Consider the following 20,713-nt stretch of genomic DNA (forward strand, 5'->3'; position numbering starts at 1 on the left):
TGTGTGTGACACTCATTGTGATTTTGTTTGGTTGAATGCTCATTTTTTCATATCTTAATTTATTAATACGTGCCTAAATAATTAGATCAAATATCGTCGTGCAACTCACGGGGTAAAAACGCTAGTTATTATTTAAGAAAACAAATCATAATTAATATGTGCATAGATTGTTTGAATATGCCAAATTTGAAGCTTAATCATAATTGATTTCATTAAAAAAATTCATTTGAAAGCACATTAATCGTATGCAAAAACCTTTGTTATCCTATTAAATATTTTGCACATTAAAAGCATGAAATTAAGCTTGATAATATCTCATCGAAATTATTTACTATTATTATGGTTTTCAAAATTTATGTTAGGTTGTAGTGAAAAATAATACCATAAAAACAGCATAAATTCCTAAACTGAATATCTTACTATTTTTTAAAAGTCAATTTATCAAAATTAATTTTCTCATAATTTGGTATATGTTCTCATTTATTTATTTTTAAAATTTGTCTTCATTGATCAATTTTTTCGAAAGCAAAAATAACTTTATTAAACTTAAAATACTTTTATAATACGACTACACCTTTAAAGCTTGACAATCCATATTTGAAATTAATCTCAATATATGGAATTAATGAAAACAGAACACAAAAAAATATATAAGAAAGTCTCACCGATTAAATAGTTTTAGCTGACATCTATGTTTAGGACATTGGGTATTCGGAAAAAAGAGTTATAATGTGGAGTTATAATAGGAATCAACCTTTTAGGTCGTCATATTTGGTTCTATTGGTGGGAAATTCGAATTTTTTTAGTAACAGGCTATGTTAATTGGTTTCAAGGCACAGGTCATTTAATAACATGATGTGAAAGTCAATAAAAATTAGTAATTAAAACATTTTTTAGGCATAAATTTGTTTAGAAATGTAAGTAATTTGCAACTAATTGTATATTAAAAATGTTGTCAATAATTTGCTATAAATAATGACATTAATTTAAAGACGTGTCGTATTTTGTTTCGTAATTCTCTTATTAATAATAAAAATGATTTGAATAAATATTAAAATAGAAAATTAATTAAAACAATACAAAATGTGTGTTTTATGATATATTAATTATTCCATTATAGAAACTTATTCAAATATTTTAATGTATTTAAAAACCATTAAATATGGTTCAGTATAAAAAAAAAATTTAAAACAAATATTTTTTTAATGCATTTAAAAATATTAAATAGGTGTATTAAAAACATTTTTTTTGTAAAGAAAGGAATATAGCATTTATTGTAATTTTTTATTTACTAAAAATTAATGTATTAAAGAATATTTTGTTTTCTACCATTGACCCTTGATCAATGTATTTAAAAACAATTTAAATTTTTTTTATTTAAAAACGGTTAAATACGTGAGCATAGAAGTTAATGATATTAATATTTTACTAATATTAATTTTAGAAATAATAATTTTATCGGTTTGTTTAAAACATTTATTTAAGGAAAGGAATATACTATTTATAGTATTTTTTAATTGAGTCAAAATTAATGTATTGAATAATCATTATATAGGTCAATTCAAAAGGTTTTTTAAAAAAAATTCTAATATAGCATTTATTGTATATATCGCATTTAATGTCTTTCATTAGTTTACTAAAAACTAACGTAATTAAAAGTAATTATATAGGGGTATTAAAACCTCTTTTTAGGGAACGAATAAAGCATTTATTAAATTTATTAATTGAGTAAAAAATTTAATGTATTGAAGAATGATTAAATAGAAAAATTAAAGAACGAAATTAATTCAGCAGTTAATGTTATTGATACTTGACTAACTTTAATTTTTGAAATAATCATTAATTAGATTAATTCAGAAGGTTTTTAATGTCTTTCATTTAATATCGTCATTTAATAGATGTTAATTTAATAGGTGACAAATTAGAGAGAAATTGGTGTTAACAATTAATATGCGAAAGTCTCTCTGGCTGTGACACTTGTCAGCCAGAGAGATGAGTTTGAGGAGAGTCATTCTTAAAGTGACATGTGTTATAATTTAGTGGATAACGATTTTCTTTTATAAAGTATATAGATAGAAAATCAACTTTTCTCTATGATATTAACTCTTTACAACGTCAAAAAAATTATTACATGAATCAAACATAATAACTATTCAAAAAAAAAAATGAATCAAACATAATAGATAATTCTTTTTTTATATGATATAATAGATAATATCATAGAAAAGTATTTTAACAATTCATTCAATATCTATAATAATTTTAACAATCTTGAATTTGAAAATTGATTTCATTTTAAAACTACCAAATTTTAAAATGACCAAATTTAATACGACATAAATCATACTAATTACCATACTAATAAAAAATTAATTATTTATCAATAATATTTTATAGTATTCATTAAATGAATTACTAATTGATTTTTTAAATTATCCTTTTTTAAATAAAATAAAAATAGATATTATTTAATTATTAATAAATCATAACTTCAGGAAAAAAAATTAAAAAAGAAAAATAATAACAAAAATTATTTCTCTTGATTTTTACATTCACAAATTAACTAGTTACTAATCACCTTTTACATTACTATTTATATGACACCTTATATCTTTAACCTTTCATCACTTGTTCCTACAATTCCAATTCAATAGATATGGCACCTACAACAGACAGATTTAGCTCATTGCCTCAATCTTTACTCTCCACCATTGTTTCCTTGATACCTTTCAAGGAAGCGGTAAGAACCTCAATCCTCTCCAAAAGTTGGATAGACATTTTTAAGTCTACTTCCAACATAGAATTTGATGAAGCATTTTTTGTGAAAGATGACCAAACTTATCGAATCAGGCAATCCCAAAGAAAGGCTTTTTTGGATTTCATGTCACTTTGGATTACGAATCACAGAGAAACTATCGTGAATAAATTTTCTTTGAGATTATCAACGCCTGGAAAAACTAAGAGGGTTGTGAGAAATTGCATTGCCTTCGCCACAAAATATGGGGTGAAGGACTTGGAGTTGGATTTTTGTGATCCAAAGTTGGATTGTTATTTCACTACTAATCATATTAATCACGAGGCCTTGTTTGAATTGCCAGCACATGTTTATGTTGACACTTGCCTCGAATCCTTGAAGTTGTTTTCATGCAGTTTTGTTGAGACTAAGTTGAGTTACTTTCATACACTCAAAGAAATTTCTTTGGGTTGGATGGAAGTGAAACTCAGTACTATTAAGACCTTGTTGTCAAATTGTGAGGCACTTGAGAGTTTAAGTCTCAAGAGGTGTTGGAATTCAGATGATTTTGATCTAGGGGAGGAGAATCCAAGGTTGAGAAAGTTGGTGGTGGATAGATGCATGTTTAGATCTGATAGTCGTTATTTTATAGTCAATGCTCCAAACTTAATCTATTTCTATTATTCCGGGTTGAACAATAACTTTTTGGTCATGGATGTGCGTTCTCTTGTGATGGAAGAGGAAATTCTTGACTTCTCCATTGAGATCGAAGGACATGCTCTTTTTCTCTACAAACTGGTGGAAGATCACATCTCTGGTGTTAGTGTTTTGACAGTTTGTAATTACTTCCTTCAGGTATGTTTTATCTTTTCTTCTTTATTTTGAATGAAACTACTTTTCTGTTTGGCTTTTCTAAAGTTTTGCGATAAGGGTTATTAATTGTTCAACATTTTGTGTTAATTTGATATATAAAGGTTATTCCCACCGGAGGATGCTTCCTCCGAATGCCACGTCAATTGTATGTGAGAAGTTTGATAATGAAGACCTCTTTAGATCAAGATGAGTTTTTAGGAATCACGTTCTTGCTTAATAGCTGCCCTGAATTAGAGCGTCTCATTGTGGAATTGGGTGTCCCACATAAATTTTTGGTGAGTTTTTCATATATAGAAAAATTTGTTTTCCTATGTACATGCCGAGAAGGAACTAGAAAAAACAATAGAAAGTGGGTTGATGTTGAATATATTGAGTAAACTCAGTAGTCTAGTTGGAAATGATGATATGACGACTTGAAGAGATAAACATATAATATTTGAATGCTATCTTTTTAAATCTCTTAGGAAGAATCTGTCCCTTTTTGTTTTTAATTGATTCCGTCTTGTGTTAAAGTTTAAGTTGCTAATTTTATTTTTTCATGTTATAGGATTATGAGTTACCAGAGAGCTTTAACCCGAAGAGGTTTTGGACAGATCATGCATGGTATATACTCTTAGGGAGATAGAGATTAAGGGCTTTACAGGATCAATGAATGAGATTTGCGTGCTTACCTATTTCATTACTACTGGGAGAGTCTTGAAAAAGATAACTATCAACATATCAAAGGATGATGTTATCGATCAATATGAGAGGTTGGATTCTTACCTCCGTGGCATGACAGATATGTTAATGAATCAAAGAGCTTCAAAATATCTAGAGATTTCGATTTTTTGAGGAATAATATGGGTAGAAATCAGTTAGGGTATACGTGCCCTAAATAATACGAAAGAAGTACATGAAGATAAGACTGATGTATGAAATCAGTTAGGCCTCTATACTATCTATCTTAATAGCTCTATTGGTGTCAAGCTACCTTTGGGGGGGGGGGGGGGTGTCCCCACCGTCTTTTATCATTTTTCAATAATATATGCATGATTTACTCTAAAAGAAAAAGATAAGAGTGATGTAGAAGTAAAATGTGAGGTGAATGAGAGGTGATTGGTGATACTTTGAGTCTTTAAATCATGATCATCGATTTGATAATGAATGTAAGAGTCCTATGATTATCTTTAAGCTTCTTTAGTATATCATAATATATTAATTCTTCACAAGTGTTTACAACTCAATCACTTTCTTTATAATATTTTTGTCATGTCAGACATTTTGCTCAAGTGTCGCTTTCTAAATTGTTAAAATTTCAAAATAATTTCATTTTCTAATAGCTCATATTTAAGTTGAAATTTAATGTTTTAGTAAAATTTTAATCATAATTTGTCTATAAACTATATAAAGGGAGAGTTTGCGCAGTCTTGAGGGTAAATTAGGAATTCAATAATCTATTGCACTGCAATTGAAATTTCTACATGGATATTTTAGTAAAATCAATATTATTATTCAAAGATTGAATCTTGAATTTGAAAATTGATTTCATTTTAAAACTACCAAATTTTAAATTGACCAAATTTAATACGACATAAATCATACTAATTACCATACTAATAAAAAATTAATTATTTATCAATAATATTTTATAGTATTCATTAAATGAATTACTAATTGATTTTTTAAATTATCCTTTTTTAAATAAAATAAAAATAGATATTATTTAATTATTAATAAATCATAACTTCAGGAAAAAAAATTAAAAAAGAAAAATAATAACAAAAATTATTTCTCTTGATTTTTACATTCACAAATTAACTAGTTACTAATCACCTTTTATATTATTATTTATATGACACCTTATATCTTTAACCTTTCATCACTTGTTCCTACAATTCCAATTCAATAGATATGGCACCTACAACAGACAGATTTAGCTCATTGCCTCAATCTTTACTCTCCACCATTGTTTCCTTGATACCTTTCAAGGAAGCGGTAAGAACCTCAATCCTCTCCAAAAGTTGGATAGACATTTTTAAGTCTACTTCCAACATAGAATTTGATGAAGCATTTTTTGTGAAAGATGACCAAACTTATCGAATCAGGCAATCCCAAAGAAAGGCTTTTCTGGATTTCATGTCACTTTGGATTACGAATCACAGAGAAACTATCGTGAATAAATTTTCTTTGAGATTATCAACGCCTGGAAAAACTAAGAGGGTTGTGAGAAATTGCATTGCCTTCGCCACAAAATATGGGGTGAAGGACTTGGAGTTGGATTTTTGTGATCCAAAGTTGGATTGTTATTTCACTACTAATCATATTAATCACGAGGCCTTGTTTGAATTGCCAGCACATGTTTATGTTGACACTTGCCTCGAATCCTTGAAGTTGTTATCATGCAGTTTTGTTGAGACTAAGTTGAGTTACTTTCATACACTCAAAGAAATTTCTTTGGGTTGGATGGAAGTGAAACTCAGTACTATTAAGACCTTGTTGTCAAATTGTGAGGCACTTGAGAGTTTAAGTCTCAAGAGGTGTTGGAATTCAGATGATTTTGATCTAGGGGAGGAGAATCCAAGGTTGAGAAAGTTGGTGGTGGATAGATGCATGTTTAGATCTGATAGTCGTTATTTTATAGTCAATGCTCCAAACTTAAGCTATTTCTATTATTCCGGGTTGAACAATAACTTTTTGGTCATGGATGTGCGTTCTCTTGTGATGGAAGAGGAAATTCTTGACTTCTCCATTGAGTTCGAAGGACATGCTCTTTTTCTCTACAAACTGGTGGAAGATCACATCTCTGGTGTTAGTGTTTTGACAGTTTGTAATTACTTCCTTCAGGTATGTTTTATCTTTTCTTCTTTATTTTGAATGAAACTACTTTTCTGTTTGGCTTTTCTAAAGTTTTGCGATAAGGGTTATTAATTGTTCAACATTTTGTGTTAATTTGATATATAAAGGTTATTCCCACCGGAGGATGCTTCCTCCGAATGCCACGTCAATTGTATGTGAGAAGTTTGATAATGAAGACCTCTTTAGATCAAGATGAGTTTTTAGGAATCACGTTCTTGCTTAATAGCTGCCCTGAATTAAAGCGTCTCACTGTGGAATTGGGTGTCCCACATAAATTTTTGGTGAGTTTTTCATATATAGAAAAATTTGTTTTCCTATGTACATGCCGAGAAGGAACTAGAAAAAACAATAGAAAGTGGGTTGATGTTGAATATATTGAGTAAACTCAGTAGTCTAGTTGGAAATGATGATATGACGACTTGAAGAGATAAACATATAATATTTGAATGCTATCTTTTTAAACCTCTTAGGAAGAATCTGTCCCTTTTTGTTTTTAATTGATTCCGTCTTGTGTTAAAGTTTAAGTTGCTAATTTTTTTTTTTCATGTTATAGGATTATGAGTTACCAGAGAGCTTTAACCCGAAGAGGTTTTGGACAGATCATGCATGGTATATACTCTTAGGGAGATAGAGATTAAGGGCTTTACAGGATCAATGAATGAGATTTGCGTGCTTACCTATTTCATTACTACTGGGAGAGTCTTGAAAAAGATAACTATCAACATATCAAAGGATGATGTTATCGATCAATATGAGAGGTTGGATTCTTACCTCCGTGGCATGACAGATATGTTAATGAATCAAAGAGCTTCAAAATATCTAGAGATTTCGATTTTTTGAGGAATAATATGGGTAGAAATCAGTTAGGGTATACGTGCCCTAAATAATACGAAAGAAGTACATGAAGATAAGACTGATGTATGAAATCAGTTAGGCCTCTATACTATCTATCTTAATAGCTCTATTGGTGTCAAGCTACCTTTGGGGGGGGGGGGGTGTCCCCACCGTCTTTTATCATTTTTCAATAATATATGCATGATTTACTCTAAAAGAAAAAGATAAGAGTGATGTAGAAGTAAAATGTGAGGTGAATGAGAGGTGATTGGTGATACTTTGAGTCTTTAAATCATGATCATCGATTTGATAATGAATGTAAGAGTCCTATGATTATCTTTAAGCTTCTTTAGTATATCATAATATATTAATTCTTCACAAGTGTTTACAACTCAATCACTTTCTTTATAATATTTTTGTCATGTCAGACATTTTGCTCAAGTGTCGCTTTCTAAATTGTTAAAATTTCAAAATAATTTCATTTTCTAATAGCTCATATTTAAGTTGAAATTTAATGTTTTAGTAAAATTTTAATCATAATTTGTCTATAAACTATATAAAGGGAGAGTTTGCGCAGTCTTGAGGGTAAATTAGGAATTCAATAATCTATTGCACTGCAATTGAAATTTCTACATGGATATTTTAGTAAAATCAATATTATTATTCAAAGATTGAATCTTGAATTTGAAAATTGATTTCATTTTAAAACTACCAAATTTTAAATTGACCAAATTTAATACGACATAAATCATACTAATTACCATACTAATAAAAAATTAATTATTTATCAATAATATTTTATAGTATTCATTAAATGAATTACTAATTGATTTTTTAAATTATCCTTTTTTAAATAAAATAAAAATAGATATTATTTAATTATTAATAAATCATAACTTCAGGAAAAAAAATTAAAAAAGAAAAATAATAACAAAAATTATTTCTCTTGATTTTTACATTCACAAATTAACTAGTTACTAATCACCTTTTATATTATTATTTATATGACACCTTATATCTTTAACCTTTCATCACTTGTTCCTACAATTCCAATTCAATAGATATGGCACCTACAACAGACAGATTTAGCTCATTGCCTCAATCTTTACTCTCCATCATTGTTTCCTTGATACCTTTCAAGGAAGCGGTAAGAACCTCAATCCTCTCCAAAAGTTGGATAGACATTTTTAAGTCTACTTCCAACATAGAATTTGATGAAGCATTTTTTGTGAAAGATGACCAAACTTATCGAATCAGGCAATCCCAAAGAAAGGCTTTTCTGGATTTCATGTCACTTTGGATTACGAATCACAGAGAAACTATCGTGAATAAATTTTCTTTGAGATTATCAACGCCTGGAAAAACTAAGAGGGTTGTGAGAAATTGCATTGCCTTCGCCACAAAATATGGGGTGAAGGACTTGGAGTTGGATTTTTGTGATCCAAAGTTGGATTGTTATTTCACTACTAATCATATTAATCACGAGGCCTTGTTTGAATTGCCAGCACATGTTTATGTTGACACTTGCCTCGAATCCTTGAAGTTGTTTTCATGCAGTTTTGTTGAGACTAAGTTGAGTTACTTTCATACACTCAAAGAAATTTCTTTGGGTTGGATGGAAGTGAAACTCAGTACTATTAAGACCTTGTTGTCAAATTGTGAGGCACTTGAGAGTTTAAGTCTCAAGAGGTGTTGGAATTCAGATGATTTTGATCTAGGGGAGGAGAATCCAAGGTTGAGAAAGTTGGTGGTGGATAGATGCATGTTTAGATCTGATAGTCGTTATTTTATAGTCAATGCTCCAAACTTAAGCTATTTCTATTATTCCGGGTTGAACAATAACTTTTTGGTCATGGATGTGCGTTCTCTTGTGATGGAAGAGGAAATTCTTGACTTCTCCATTGAGTTCGAAGGACATGCTCTTTTTCTCTACAAACTGGTGGAAGATCACATCACTGGTGTTAGTGTTTTGACAGTTTGTAATTACTTCCTTCAGGTATGTTTTATCTTTTCTTCTTTATTTTGAATGAAACTACTTTTCTGTTTGGCTTTTCTAAAGTTTTGCGATAAGGGTTATTAATTGTTCAACATTTTGTGTTAATTTGATATATAAAGGTTATTCCCACCGGAGGATGCTTCCTCCGAATGCCACGTCAATTGTATGTGAGAAGTTTGATAATGAAGACCTCTTTAGATCAAGATGAGTTTTTAGGAATCACGTTCTTGCTTAATAGCTGCCCTGAATTAGAGCGTCTCATTGTGGAATTGGGTGTCCCACATAAATTTTTGGTGAGTTTTTCATATATAGAAAAATTTGTTTTCCTATGTACATGCCGAGAAGGAACTAGAAAAAACAATAGAAAGTGGGTTGATGTTGAATATATTGAGTAAACTCAGTAGTCTAGTTGGAAATGATGATATGACGACTTGAAGAGATAAACATATAATATTTGAATGCTATCTTTTTAAATCTCTTAGGAAGAATCTGTCCCTTTTTGTTTTTAATTGATTCCGTCTTGTGTTAAAGTTTAAGTTGTTAATTTTTTTTTTTCATGTTATAGGATTATGAGTTACCAGAGAGCTTTAACCCGAAGAGGTTTTGGACAGATCATGCAAGGGATTATACATGCATGGTATATACTCTTAGGGAGATATAGATTAAGGGCTTTACAGGATCAATGAATGAGATTTGCGTGCTTACCTATTTCATTACTACTGGGAGAGTCTTGAAAAAGATAACTATCAACATATCAAAGGATGATGTTATCGATCAATATGAGAGGTTGGATTCTTACCTCCGTGGCATGACAGATATGTTAATGAATCAAAGAGCTTCAAAATATCTAGAGATTTCGATTTTTTGAGGAATAATATGGGTAGAAATCAGTTAGGGTATACGTGCCCTAAATAATACGAAAGAAGTACATGAAGATAAGACTGATGTATGAAATCAGTTAGGCCTCTATACTATCTATCTTAATAGCTCTATTGGTGTCTAGCTACCTTTGGGGGGGGGGGTGTCCCCACCGTCTTTTATCATTTTTCAATAATATATGCATGGTTTACTCTAAAAGAAAAAGATAAGAGTGATGTAGAAGTAAAATGTGAGGTGAATGAGAGGTGATTGGTGATACTTTGAGTCTTTAAATCATGATCATCGATTTGATAATGAATGTAAGAGTCCTATGATTATCTTTAAGCTTCTTTAGTATATCATAATATATTAATTCTTCACAAGTGTTTACAACTCAATCACTTTCTTTATAATATTTTTGTCATGTCAGACATTTTGCTCAAGTGTCGCTTTCTAAATTGTTAAAATTTCAAAATAATTTCATTTTCTAATAGCTCATATTTAAGTTGAAATTTAATGTTTTAGTAAAATTTTAATCATAATTTGTCTATAAACTATATAAAGCGAGAGTTTGTGCAGTCTTGAGGGTAAATTAGGAATTCAATAATCTATTGCACTGCAATTGAAATTTCTACATGGATATTTTAGTAAAATCAATATTATTATTCTAAGATTGAATCTTGGCCGTTGATAAGTTTGTGGCAATGCTCTAGCTTCAGGTTTGCTGCTTTTCTATATTCCACTGTTTCTTCTTTTTTCCACTGTTTCACTTTCAGCCTTCTCAGTTTCTCATTTACTCTTCTTTTGTAACTCCTTCATCGTTTGTTCTCCCTCCGTAATTAAGATTGCAAATTGGAGAGGCACATAAATTAACTGTGAAAAGAGAGAGGAACAAAGGAAGATGAGAGCAGCGGGGAGGGGAGACACTTCACGGTGGAGCTTACGGCGGGGGAGGCCGCGATAGAGGCTATGTGGAAGAAATGCGGCGGAATGGAAAGGGAAGAGATCCCATAATACATTCAACCTCGGTTCTATCTGAAATCTAAGTGATGCATCAAACATTTATCTAACTGGTAATCATCATTGCTTTTGAGGAAGCGAATATGGTTACCATATAGTATCTAACATGTATTTTATGCTGTCATTGCTGATTATGGACATAGCCCCCACTGCTGGTGGGTTCTTGTCATTCTCATGCATGTAGACAACATGTGCCAATGATTGATCCTACGCCAATTGGTACTTTTGACATAATTTATTTATTTGTTATATAATAATGTACAATATGGGTTTAATATTAAATTTCATGTTTAAAAGTAGTGCCGATATTATTATACGTACGATTAAAAAGTTTATGAAGCAAAGCACTTGTTTGAGTTTGTCTTCGGATTAATTTATTTTAGAGTTGAAAAGTTGACAATTTTCTAGGATTATTTTGAAGAAAATAATTATTCTTTGAAGAAAATTTCTACTAATATTAAACACGCACTATATATATCATGTTTCACATTGTAGCCATATTTTTTAGAAGAAAACTGTCAATTTCATCACATCACTTCATAAAGCTCTTCAATTATATAATGACTTGCGAACAACTTTTGAAAATTCAACAACAAATTTCAGATAAATGCCATTTATTGTTAGAAAAATAAATTTGTCATCATTTGAATGGAGTTACGATACATAACTCTGTAGGATACAATTTTTTGTTGCAGCGATACCTATCGCAAAGTGAATCCAAAATAAACTTGAATCTCAATATGTATTTCTCGTTTGAGAGCTGAATCTTACAATTCAAAGTTGTGTGAAGGTTGCACTTTTGATCAGTCATGTTGCTGGACTAGTATAGGTTCTAGTGCTTTTTGTGATGATATTTTAAGTTTTTCACAAAAAATGCTAGAAATAGATGACTAATATTTCTCCAAAGGACTCACGTCACATTCTCAGAAAAATCAAACCCTACTTTGGTCCTCACGCCTATCGATTTATGTGACATTTCTAACTCACCGGAGAAACAAGACTCTTTATTGTTGTTTTATCGGTTTTAATGTGTTGTGCTTTTTTATTCTACTAATGTTTTTCCTTTTGTGATTTTTTTTTACTATTGTGCAACTTTTGCTATTACTGCGACTAGTACTTTTTTTTCGATACAACGGAAAGATACTGCGACTAGTACTAACTTTGGGGATGATGAATGATTCAAATAGTTAGATTATGATTTTTAACTAGAATTTAAGTATAGGAGCATAAAGGTAATTTGCATTTTTTCCTCTTATTAAGTTTTTTTTTACTATAGGCTAGTGTTGACGTGTTCTTTATTATTCAACAACAAATTCAATTGTTCACAACAAATTTACATAATGCAAAGTCAATAACTTATAACATTTGACTTTTAGTTTAATTTTCGTGCTGGTTGTTTAAGCTTTTCACAAAAAAAATGCCAGAAATAGATGACTAATATTTCTCCAAAAGACTCACGCCACATACTAAAAAAAATCAAACTCTACGAATATCTTGGGTGATCAGATCCTAGCCTAGCAAGGTAATTCGCCTCATCATTCACCTCCCTAGGAACATGCACAAGAAGAATAGTCCACTCACGCTGAAGTGAGGTGGTGTCTCTGGTGTAAGTACGGATTGGGTCTTGCACCATACAAGAGGGGAAATTACTTGTTATAACAGGTTTGTATACCTGCTGTAAAAAATTTGAAAATTAAAATAAAAAAGAAGGTTACAAAAACACCCTTCAATATTCTCCATTCTCTCTCTACCTCTCTCTTCCCCACCATGGCACTATACACCATCAATGCCGCCGGAGTCCGGCCTCCTCCCTACCGGAATTCTTCTACCGCCGCGTCGTCGCACCCCAGTCCTTTCCGTTCAGCAGAGGATCTCTTCCACAGTGGAAAGATCAAATCTTTGATGAAATCTGCTACATCTTCATTGTAAAAAAAATCAGCTTTTCCCTTCTCCTCTCCCTCCCTCCACCACCAACGCTGCCACACCATAGCCATGGCCAACCTCCAAATCACTCTGAAATTGTTTCCAATCCCCTTCCTAAGCACATAAATCCACCAGAAACCCATGTGCACCGCATTCACATTTTTTTTTGGATTCCAAAGATTTTACCGGCGACCCAACCAACGCGAAACTCAGTTTCCGGCGAATCTACCGGCGACTCCCAATCACCATTTTTCTTCCATTTTCTGTAATCTTACTACTTCCTTTAGCTATCTCAACTTCTTGATCGTACATGCAAGGAATGCAAAAGATAAAGTTTTCATTTTTTATAAACACAAAGAAGTTGCAGATGTGTAAGAATGCCTTCTTCAGTTAAAGAAAGTTATGATTTTTACTTGGAGCCAGTTCTGAAAGTTGGAGGGAGAGGCTCTGTTTGGGTGAGGAGGGAATGATGATGCAGATCTAGAAGCCAGGAAGGGCGAACTTGGAGGAAGAGGTAGAAGAAGAAACTCGTTTCTGGGTGTTATTTTCCATTTCTGGATTTTGGCCTTGAACTTTCAGATCCATTAATGTACCATACAACTCAATATTCTATTGTCCTTTGCACCATATGTTAATTAGAATTTCACTTGTATGGATTCAAAAAATTTCATGGTTTGAATGTGATAATTGGTGTCCATTGATTGGAGGTTCCTGCTTCAGTAGTTTTAAACAATTAAACATTCCGTCTTCAAAGGCCTTAATACTTGGATTCAAGAGGGGGTTTACTGTCATTGGCAAATTAAAATTAAAATAATGGAATAAAAGTCCAAACCAGTAACTGGTTTCTCATTTCACCGATTCACCTTAATCCAACGGCTCACACACATGTTGCACCCGTGCAGTACCTAATACATATTGCATATTAGACAACGCCATGAAGTGAAGTCCTGATTCCCAACAACTCAGACCCAAACTCATGGAAATGGAGCTGATCCCCCTGAAGAGCATCCACAATCTCCTTACAATCAGTCTCACAGATAGCACTACGAATATCAGATTCCCATAAAAGATTAAGGCCAAGCTTAACTGCCATGATTTCTGCCATGAGAGCATCGCCACCTCCCATGCCAGCCATAAAGCCAGTCACCCAATGCCTAGAAGCATCAGCACCAGGCCACCCATTCTCATCTTGTGATGACTAGAACTAAAAGCTCCATCCGTATTCAACTTCACCATGCCAGGTGAAGGGAGCTTCCAACGCTGAACTCGAGCATCATCATCCTTGTGACCTCTTCGCGTGAGTCATAGCCCATAATCCTTACATTCCTGTTGTATCCATCGCGTAATGAAATCAACATTCCGATCATTGTCACCAATAACCATCACGTTCCTCCAACGCCAGAGACCCCAAAGGGTAGTGTTGAAAGATTTTTTACCTAACCACTTTCGAATCTTTCAAGATTCAATTGTAGTATAGTAAAGAGTTTTTATCGTCATCATGAAATTGGAAATACAATGCCGTTCTTTAGCTAAATTACTTAAGCAGAGAGTTCAAGAAACGTTTGGTTGATTGTTTTGAGAAATGTTGTGGACATAAAACAGTAATAAAATTGGGTTTAAAACAGATTGAGAAAATTGTTGGGATTGGGGTTCACACATCAACTCTCATATATCCTATAATTCATCACATACAACCTATTCTATCCTTGATTTCATCACATCAGTTCTTATCTATCTCATTAATTTCTTACATGAGCATATCAACGATTCACTTCTCTAATTATCGATGTCTCGCATAACTAACGAAGCAAAACGTAATGTGTTCAGATGTTAAGCGACTAATAAACCTAACCCTATGTCTAGCAATCAGGTAAATTAAATGATACAACATAAATCTAATTCAAATATGTAGCTTTCACTCACATATCAAATCTCTAATCATGTTCTAGTTGATCAAGCTAAAGCAAGCATTAAAATAAAGATCATATCATTGAAATCAAGAGATAAAATAAATTCATATGAAAGAGAACTAAGATGGATACATTTAAGTCAAGTATTACACCCAATCCCAACAAAGAAAAGTTTAGCTATCCATAGACATGGATGCTATGCTTACAAGAGGAACTAAGGCGAAAGTGATGATCTGTGCCATCCTCGGTGATGTTTCCAGCTTGATGGATGGTGAATCAAAGCTTCCAAAGTTCCTCCCTTCTTCTCTCTGAAGTTTTCTCTCTCAAAAGTCCAAAATAGGTCAAAAGATGATCCACTTCTGATCTTGGTCGAGCCTTTTATAAAACAGGGCACAGTTCCGCTTAAGCTGATAAAGGTGTCGCTTAAGCGAGGAGATTTCTTCACGTTCAGGTAAGGTCTTTCAGCTTAAGCGAGACCATTTCTCGCTTAAGCCAAATTGTCTTCTAGAACCACTGCTACTGCCATATAATTTGGTTTACGCGAGGCTACATTCGGCTTAAGCGAAGATCAATATATTTCCCACTGCTACTGCCATATAATTTGGCTTAAGCGAGCCAACATTTGGCTTAAGCGAACTTCAATATTTGTAGCCCTTTTGATCTGCAATTGTTTGGATCTCCTGAATTTTGTCCTACAATAAATAAAAAGAGCTTAAATGATAAAACTAACATATCTACATATTTTCTATATAAAAACTATCTACTTACTAAATTAACCTATTGAGGGATAATTTGGAAGATAATGTACACGTCTAGAACAGATAAGTACCCAAATTAGTATAGAAAATCAGGTATTTTTGGTACTTATCAGGTAGCACCAAAGAGAAGAGAGTGTTGGCCTTGAATCTAGGTATGGATCCAATCCTTCACGGTGGCAGCTGCAAACCGGGGCCAGAACCAGACCTCGTGAGAGTACGAACAATCTCGCAAGCAATGGAGGCTATCTTCGAGGGGATGAGCATAACGTTGACAACCAGGTGACGCCGCCAAATGACAGTGGAAACGGTGACTGTTAACCTGCAACACATTATGGCATATTAGCCAAACGAAGACTCTCACTTTCTCAGGTTCTTTAATTTTCCAAACCCAGGTCCAATTTTCGGAAGAAGTGGGCTATGCTTGTGACCCACAAAGCCACACATACGCGTCAGAAGCAGTATAAACCCCCGTTCTACTGGGCCTTCAAATCCAATGATCTTCCAAATTAGCTTTAAGAACAAGAGTAAATCGTAATATTTTTTATAATTAAAAATTAATCTTAAACATATTATGTATTGTTGTGAAGAAAAATAGAATTCTTCTTTATTTAAAAAAATTGTAATATACTATAAATAAGCTCGTGCGTCACTCGTGCAATGCGTGAGTTTATTTACATGCACTACCAAAATCACGGGGTTTAGCGGCGGTTTTGGTATACCAATGCTCTTTCTACCTATGTAACCCTTTCTATCAATGCTCTTATAAAACTTATATAGCTGAGACGATATTGGTATACGTTTTTTTTTTGACAGGGTATTGGTATAAGTTATTACCATATGTTTTTCTTTTTTCAATAATAAATTTTCAATTATATTCCTTCAATAACATTAATGATATTCACATTTATTTTAATGAGAATACATCAAATACAAAGTAACAGATTATGATATATTAGTAACTTAAAAATGAGTTTAATTTTGATGCACCGACGGTGTAAAGTATTTTTACACCGTCAACCAATCAGATTTCAAGGATGTGACATGTCAATTAAAGAAATTAAATGAAAAGAGAGATTTTCTCACATCCTTGAAATCTGATTGGTTGACGGTGTAAAAAAACTTTACACCGTCGGTGCATCAAACTTTTAGTATTAAGGAATATTAATGTCATAACTAAAAAAATAATTAATTTAACGGGTTTTAAAATTTTATTCTAAAAACTATTTCATTTATTGAAATAGTAGATATTAGAATTAGATTGTGGTGATGTTAATTAATTCATCATTAATAATCAAACTTCACAAAAAAGGATGGTGTAAGGATTTGGATTAAGAAAAACAGAAATGACAGCTACACACTTTTTCGAATTTTCAACACATCTTTTGTAATTGATTTATTTTTTGAAAAGTTAACACAATTCTCCCACTTCTTAAACAAATGTTCATTTTTTAAAAGTTAAACCAATCAAATTAAGGTGGTGTTTTGTATACAGTTTGGAGCAGGACGGATAAGAACTTACTAGTTAGGTTATGTGTTTGTTATACTTTTAAGATGAACAAAACATGACCAAAGACTCCTCAAACAATACACTTTTGTTCCATAGAATAAGGTGGAACGAAGGAGAACATAATTCAACACTCTCTTAAAACTTTTACATAGGCAAAACTACCAGTAATTTATATTTGAAATCTTTTAGAGAAAATAGGAGATGCACTGACCGTGTAAACTTGTTTTACACATGCACGCAATTGATTTCCGCCACATCAGCAATTTATTAATTTACTAATTAAAATTAAAAAGATTTGTAACTACTTAGTCTTATGTGGCATAATGTGATTGGACGTCAGTGTAAAACTTCTTTACACTGACAGTGCATATCCATTAATCTCAATCTTTTATTATATAATAATTAATAAAATAATATTAAATATAAATTGCACATATAAATATTATTATAAATTAATATTGATTACAAAATTATTATGTGTTTAACTATATTTAAAAATAAAAAATTATGCATGTTTTAACAGTTAGCAATTTTTTGTAAATTTAGCGGTAATATATATTATTATAAATTAAAATTTTAATAATAAATTTTAAACTTTTATATGATAATTTTTTTAAAATTATAAATATATACACATACTTTTAAATGATATTCTGTTGAGTTAAATTTTTTTATACTTAATTAACTACTAAATATGCAATTAAACTTATGCTATTAATTAATGAATAAAATGTGTTGTTTTGAACTTATGCGATAGCTTTATGTTGCTAACCAAGTTGCTTATGGAAGGGCATGTGAGGGAGAAGGACCAAACTTTGAATTGAGTAAATTAGGATATATATAACTTTAATATGATGCACAAAATGTAAATAAACATAAATAAAAATATAATTTATAATATTTATATTTTATTATATAAAATAAAAGCTTTAAACCTAAAATGAACGTTCGAGTCTTGTGGATGGAAAAAAATCTCCGCTGGAAGAGTTAGCCCCACCATAATGTGCATGTTTCCGGCTCGAATAGAATTGTCTCCGAAGGAGGACACATGTGCCAAACAAAAAAAAACCTTAAAATGACAGTGCAAAATACTAATATATGGTTAAACATTAACTACGAATGTAATTTCTTATACTATATAATAGCGTAAGACTTTAATTTTGATACATTGATAGAACACTAATGGTAGTTTTAATTATGATATAGTTGAATTATTAATTCATTAAAGTTATTTTATTTCAATTATTAGTTATAATTTAATTACAATTACTTTTTTTTGTTACAAGCAGGAAGATAATTACAATTACATTACCATGGCAACGAATGTTAATCAATTATAGTATACTAAATATTATTAGTTTTCAATTTTTTTATTGAAGGTAATATAACTATAACTAATATTAAAATATTATCAATGGTAGAATTATTTATGATTTAGTTCAACGTTTTAATTCTTTTATTTTTTATTTTATAATATTAAGATTGACCATTTTTTAACTATTAAATATTATAATTACTTTTTTTGTTACAATATTATAATTACTTTAGTATAGCATTCATTATTAATGAATGATTATATTGAGTAATTATTATTTGACCTTAAAATCTTTTAATTAACTCAATAGTATAAATATAATTGAGTTGATGTTACGTGAGCTTGATATACAAGGGTATGGTTAAAATAGAGTTTATTAATCGTATTCAAAAGTATTTCAGATGAGAATTCAAACTCTAAAGCTTACTTATATTGGAAATTCTTAATACAAAGGTTTATGAATTTTCTTGGGTTGAATTTTTTCACATTATATCCAGAATGTTTTCAACTTTTTATTTTCATTACATGTGAATGCACTCTTACACTAAGAAATATCACTCATTTTAAAAAATGATTTTTTGGCTTAATAGTTTCATATTGTTAAAATATTACTGTTGTTACTTTGTTGTCTTGCATTTTGTCAAAAACAACCGGATATCGAAGTCGATGCCGTGGCATCTGATTCTGTGTTGTTAGAACATCCGTCCTCTGCTTGAAACGTGATTGTGGGCCCTTGTAGATTTTATGAAGATATATTTTTGTAGTTACTTGAGGTTTAAGTAGCTGTACCAGAAGGGTTTGATTTGTGGGTTGTTACTTGTTGAAACAATCTTTAATAAAATATTGGTTTTCTATCTTGACGTTTGAATTTTGCAACAATATCTTGGAGATTCAGTTTTGATTTGTTGCTGCAATCTGTTACTTCAGCCCAAGCAAACCCTATTGCCCAAGCCACTGCTGCTGAAGTATATAAAAGGACAAAGACCTAAAGCTTGAAGACTACCGAAGCTAATAGAGAGATCAAGTGTTTTAGGATTGTTATTGTTCTTTGTTCTTTGTTATTTGTGATCATATTTTGCTCACTGATTCTATAAAGCAAGGTTATGATCTGTGTTGTTTGCATCTGCAAACTCTGATTGTTGATTGTTAGTTACCAGTCACTGAGACAGTGATTGAGAGAAAGTGAGAGGGACTCTCATACTTAGGTTGAGATACTAAGTAGAAATACACTGGGTAGATTAGGAAGTGAACTATGAACTGTGGTGTTCATGAGTGTCTGTAATTCCTGAATCTTGAGATAGTGGATTTCCTTTCTTTGGGTGCAAACCCTCCAGACGTAAGTGAAGTTTTTCACTGAAAAGGGTTAGCAATTCTTGTGTCTTGTTTACTTGTGTTTTTAATTACTGCTGTTACTGTTAGTCGATTGTTGAACCTGTTGTCCCAGCATCGTGTAGGACATCTGGTCTAAGGGAACCTAAATTTCAATTACCACTTATTTTACAAAAAAATAATATTACCACTTATTATGCACAACATATAAAATAATTATTTCTATTAAAATATCAAGACAAGTTTGAATTATGTTTTCTAAATATTCCTTCGACTCTTCAGAGATGATCATCCTAGGGGTAGCGACATAGAAGATGGTGTTAGTCATTGTGTAACACCCCGATTTCGGTGGCGTCACTTTAGTAACCAAAAATAAACTTAATGCGGAAAAACGTGAATATTTTTTTTCGATATAAACATAGACAAGACTGAACTAAATAAAACCCAAAAGCAAAAGACAACAGAACTAATATACAATATATAAATAGCAGCCCCCGCTGTAAGTAGCGACCTCGTCACGAGTAACCTCCAGTGACGGAAAGTAGAAAGTGTAGCGCCCGTAGGCAATATATACAAACCAAATAAAAAGGTGAAGTGTCTGCAACACCATCCCTCAAAACTAAGAATAAGCTGACCCATCGGCCTGAAAAGACCTCCTAAGTCCAACCAACTCTCTGTGATTCCCATAAAGAAACCACACAAAAAGCTATAGGCGGAACTACCCTGTCCCCAAAGAAACAAATGATGTTCAGAGCTAAGACTCTACTCCTACACTAATCCTATCTCGAGGAGTTCACACCAGCACTAAAACCTACATG

The 20,713-nt window shown here is 31.6% G+C and overlaps 3 protein-coding genes across 3 annotated transcripts; all 3 read left to right on the top strand.

Annotated features, from left to right (window-relative positions):
* Positions 1-2,656: 2,656 nt before the first annotated feature.
* LOC130732803 (putative F-box/LRR-repeat protein At1g56400) lies at positions 2,657-4,232 on the top strand. The gene is made up of 3 exons (XM_057584790.1): positions 2,657-3,589; positions 3,709-3,882; positions 4,155-4,232. Exons 1-3 carry the CDS (start codon positions 2,657-2,659, stop codon positions 4,230-4,232), a joined length of 1,185 nt encoding a protein of 394 aa, XP_057440773.1.
* A 1,268-nt stretch (positions 4,233-5,500) lies between these two features.
* Positions 5,501-7,076, top strand: LOC130732804 (putative F-box/LRR-repeat protein At1g56400). Its single transcript, XM_057584791.1, has 3 exons — positions 5,501-6,433; positions 6,553-6,726; positions 6,999-7,076. Exons 1-3 carry the CDS (start codon positions 5,501-5,503, stop codon positions 7,074-7,076), a joined length of 1,185 nt encoding a protein of 394 aa, XP_057440774.1.
* A 1,266-nt stretch (positions 7,077-8,342) lies between these two features.
* On the top strand, positions 8,343-9,936 carry LOC130732805 (putative F-box/LRR-repeat protein At1g56400). Its single transcript, XM_057584792.1, has 3 exons — positions 8,343-9,275; positions 9,395-9,568; positions 9,841-9,936. Exons 1-3 carry the CDS (start codon positions 8,343-8,345, stop codon positions 9,934-9,936), a joined length of 1,203 nt encoding a protein of 400 aa, XP_057440775.1.
* Positions 9,937-20,713: the final 10,777 nt, after the last annotated feature.

This window comes from Lotus japonicus, chromosome 1 (genome assembly GCF_012489685.1).
Source record: "Lotus japonicus ecotype B-129 chromosome 1, LjGifu_v1.2".
In the NCBI taxonomy this organism is placed as follows: Eukaryota; Viridiplantae; Streptophyta; class Magnoliopsida; order Fabales; family Fabaceae; genus Lotus; species Lotus japonicus.

Excerpts from the sequence above, each read along its gene's own strand:
- LOC130732803 (XM_057584790.1), top strand. The coding sequence starts at position 2,657 with ATGGCACCTACAACAGACAGATTTAGCTCATTGCCTCAATCTTTACTC. Across the intron at positions 3,590-3,708 it reads TTTGTAATTACTTCCTTCAG|GTTATTCCCACCGGAGGATG; the intron begins GTATGTTTTATC and ends TGATATATAAAG. Across the intron at positions 3,883-4,154 it reads GTGTCCCACATAAATTTTTG|GATTATGAGTTACCAGAGAG; the intron begins GTGAGTTTTTCA and ends TTCATGTTATAG.
- LOC130732804 (XM_057584791.1), top strand. The coding sequence starts at position 5,501 with ATGGCACCTACAACAGACAGATTTAGCTCATTGCCTCAATCTTTACTC. Across the intron at positions 6,434-6,552 it reads TTTGTAATTACTTCCTTCAG|GTTATTCCCACCGGAGGATG; the intron begins GTATGTTTTATC and ends TGATATATAAAG. Across the intron at positions 6,727-6,998 it reads GTGTCCCACATAAATTTTTG|GATTATGAGTTACCAGAGAG; the intron begins GTGAGTTTTTCA and ends TTCATGTTATAG.
- LOC130732805 (XM_057584792.1), top strand. The coding sequence starts at position 8,343 with ATGGCACCTACAACAGACAGATTTAGCTCATTGCCTCAATCTTTACTC. Across the intron at positions 9,276-9,394 it reads TTTGTAATTACTTCCTTCAG|GTTATTCCCACCGGAGGATG; the intron begins GTATGTTTTATC and ends TGATATATAAAG. Across the intron at positions 9,569-9,840 it reads GTGTCCCACATAAATTTTTG|GATTATGAGTTACCAGAGAG; the intron begins GTGAGTTTTTCA and ends TTCATGTTATAG.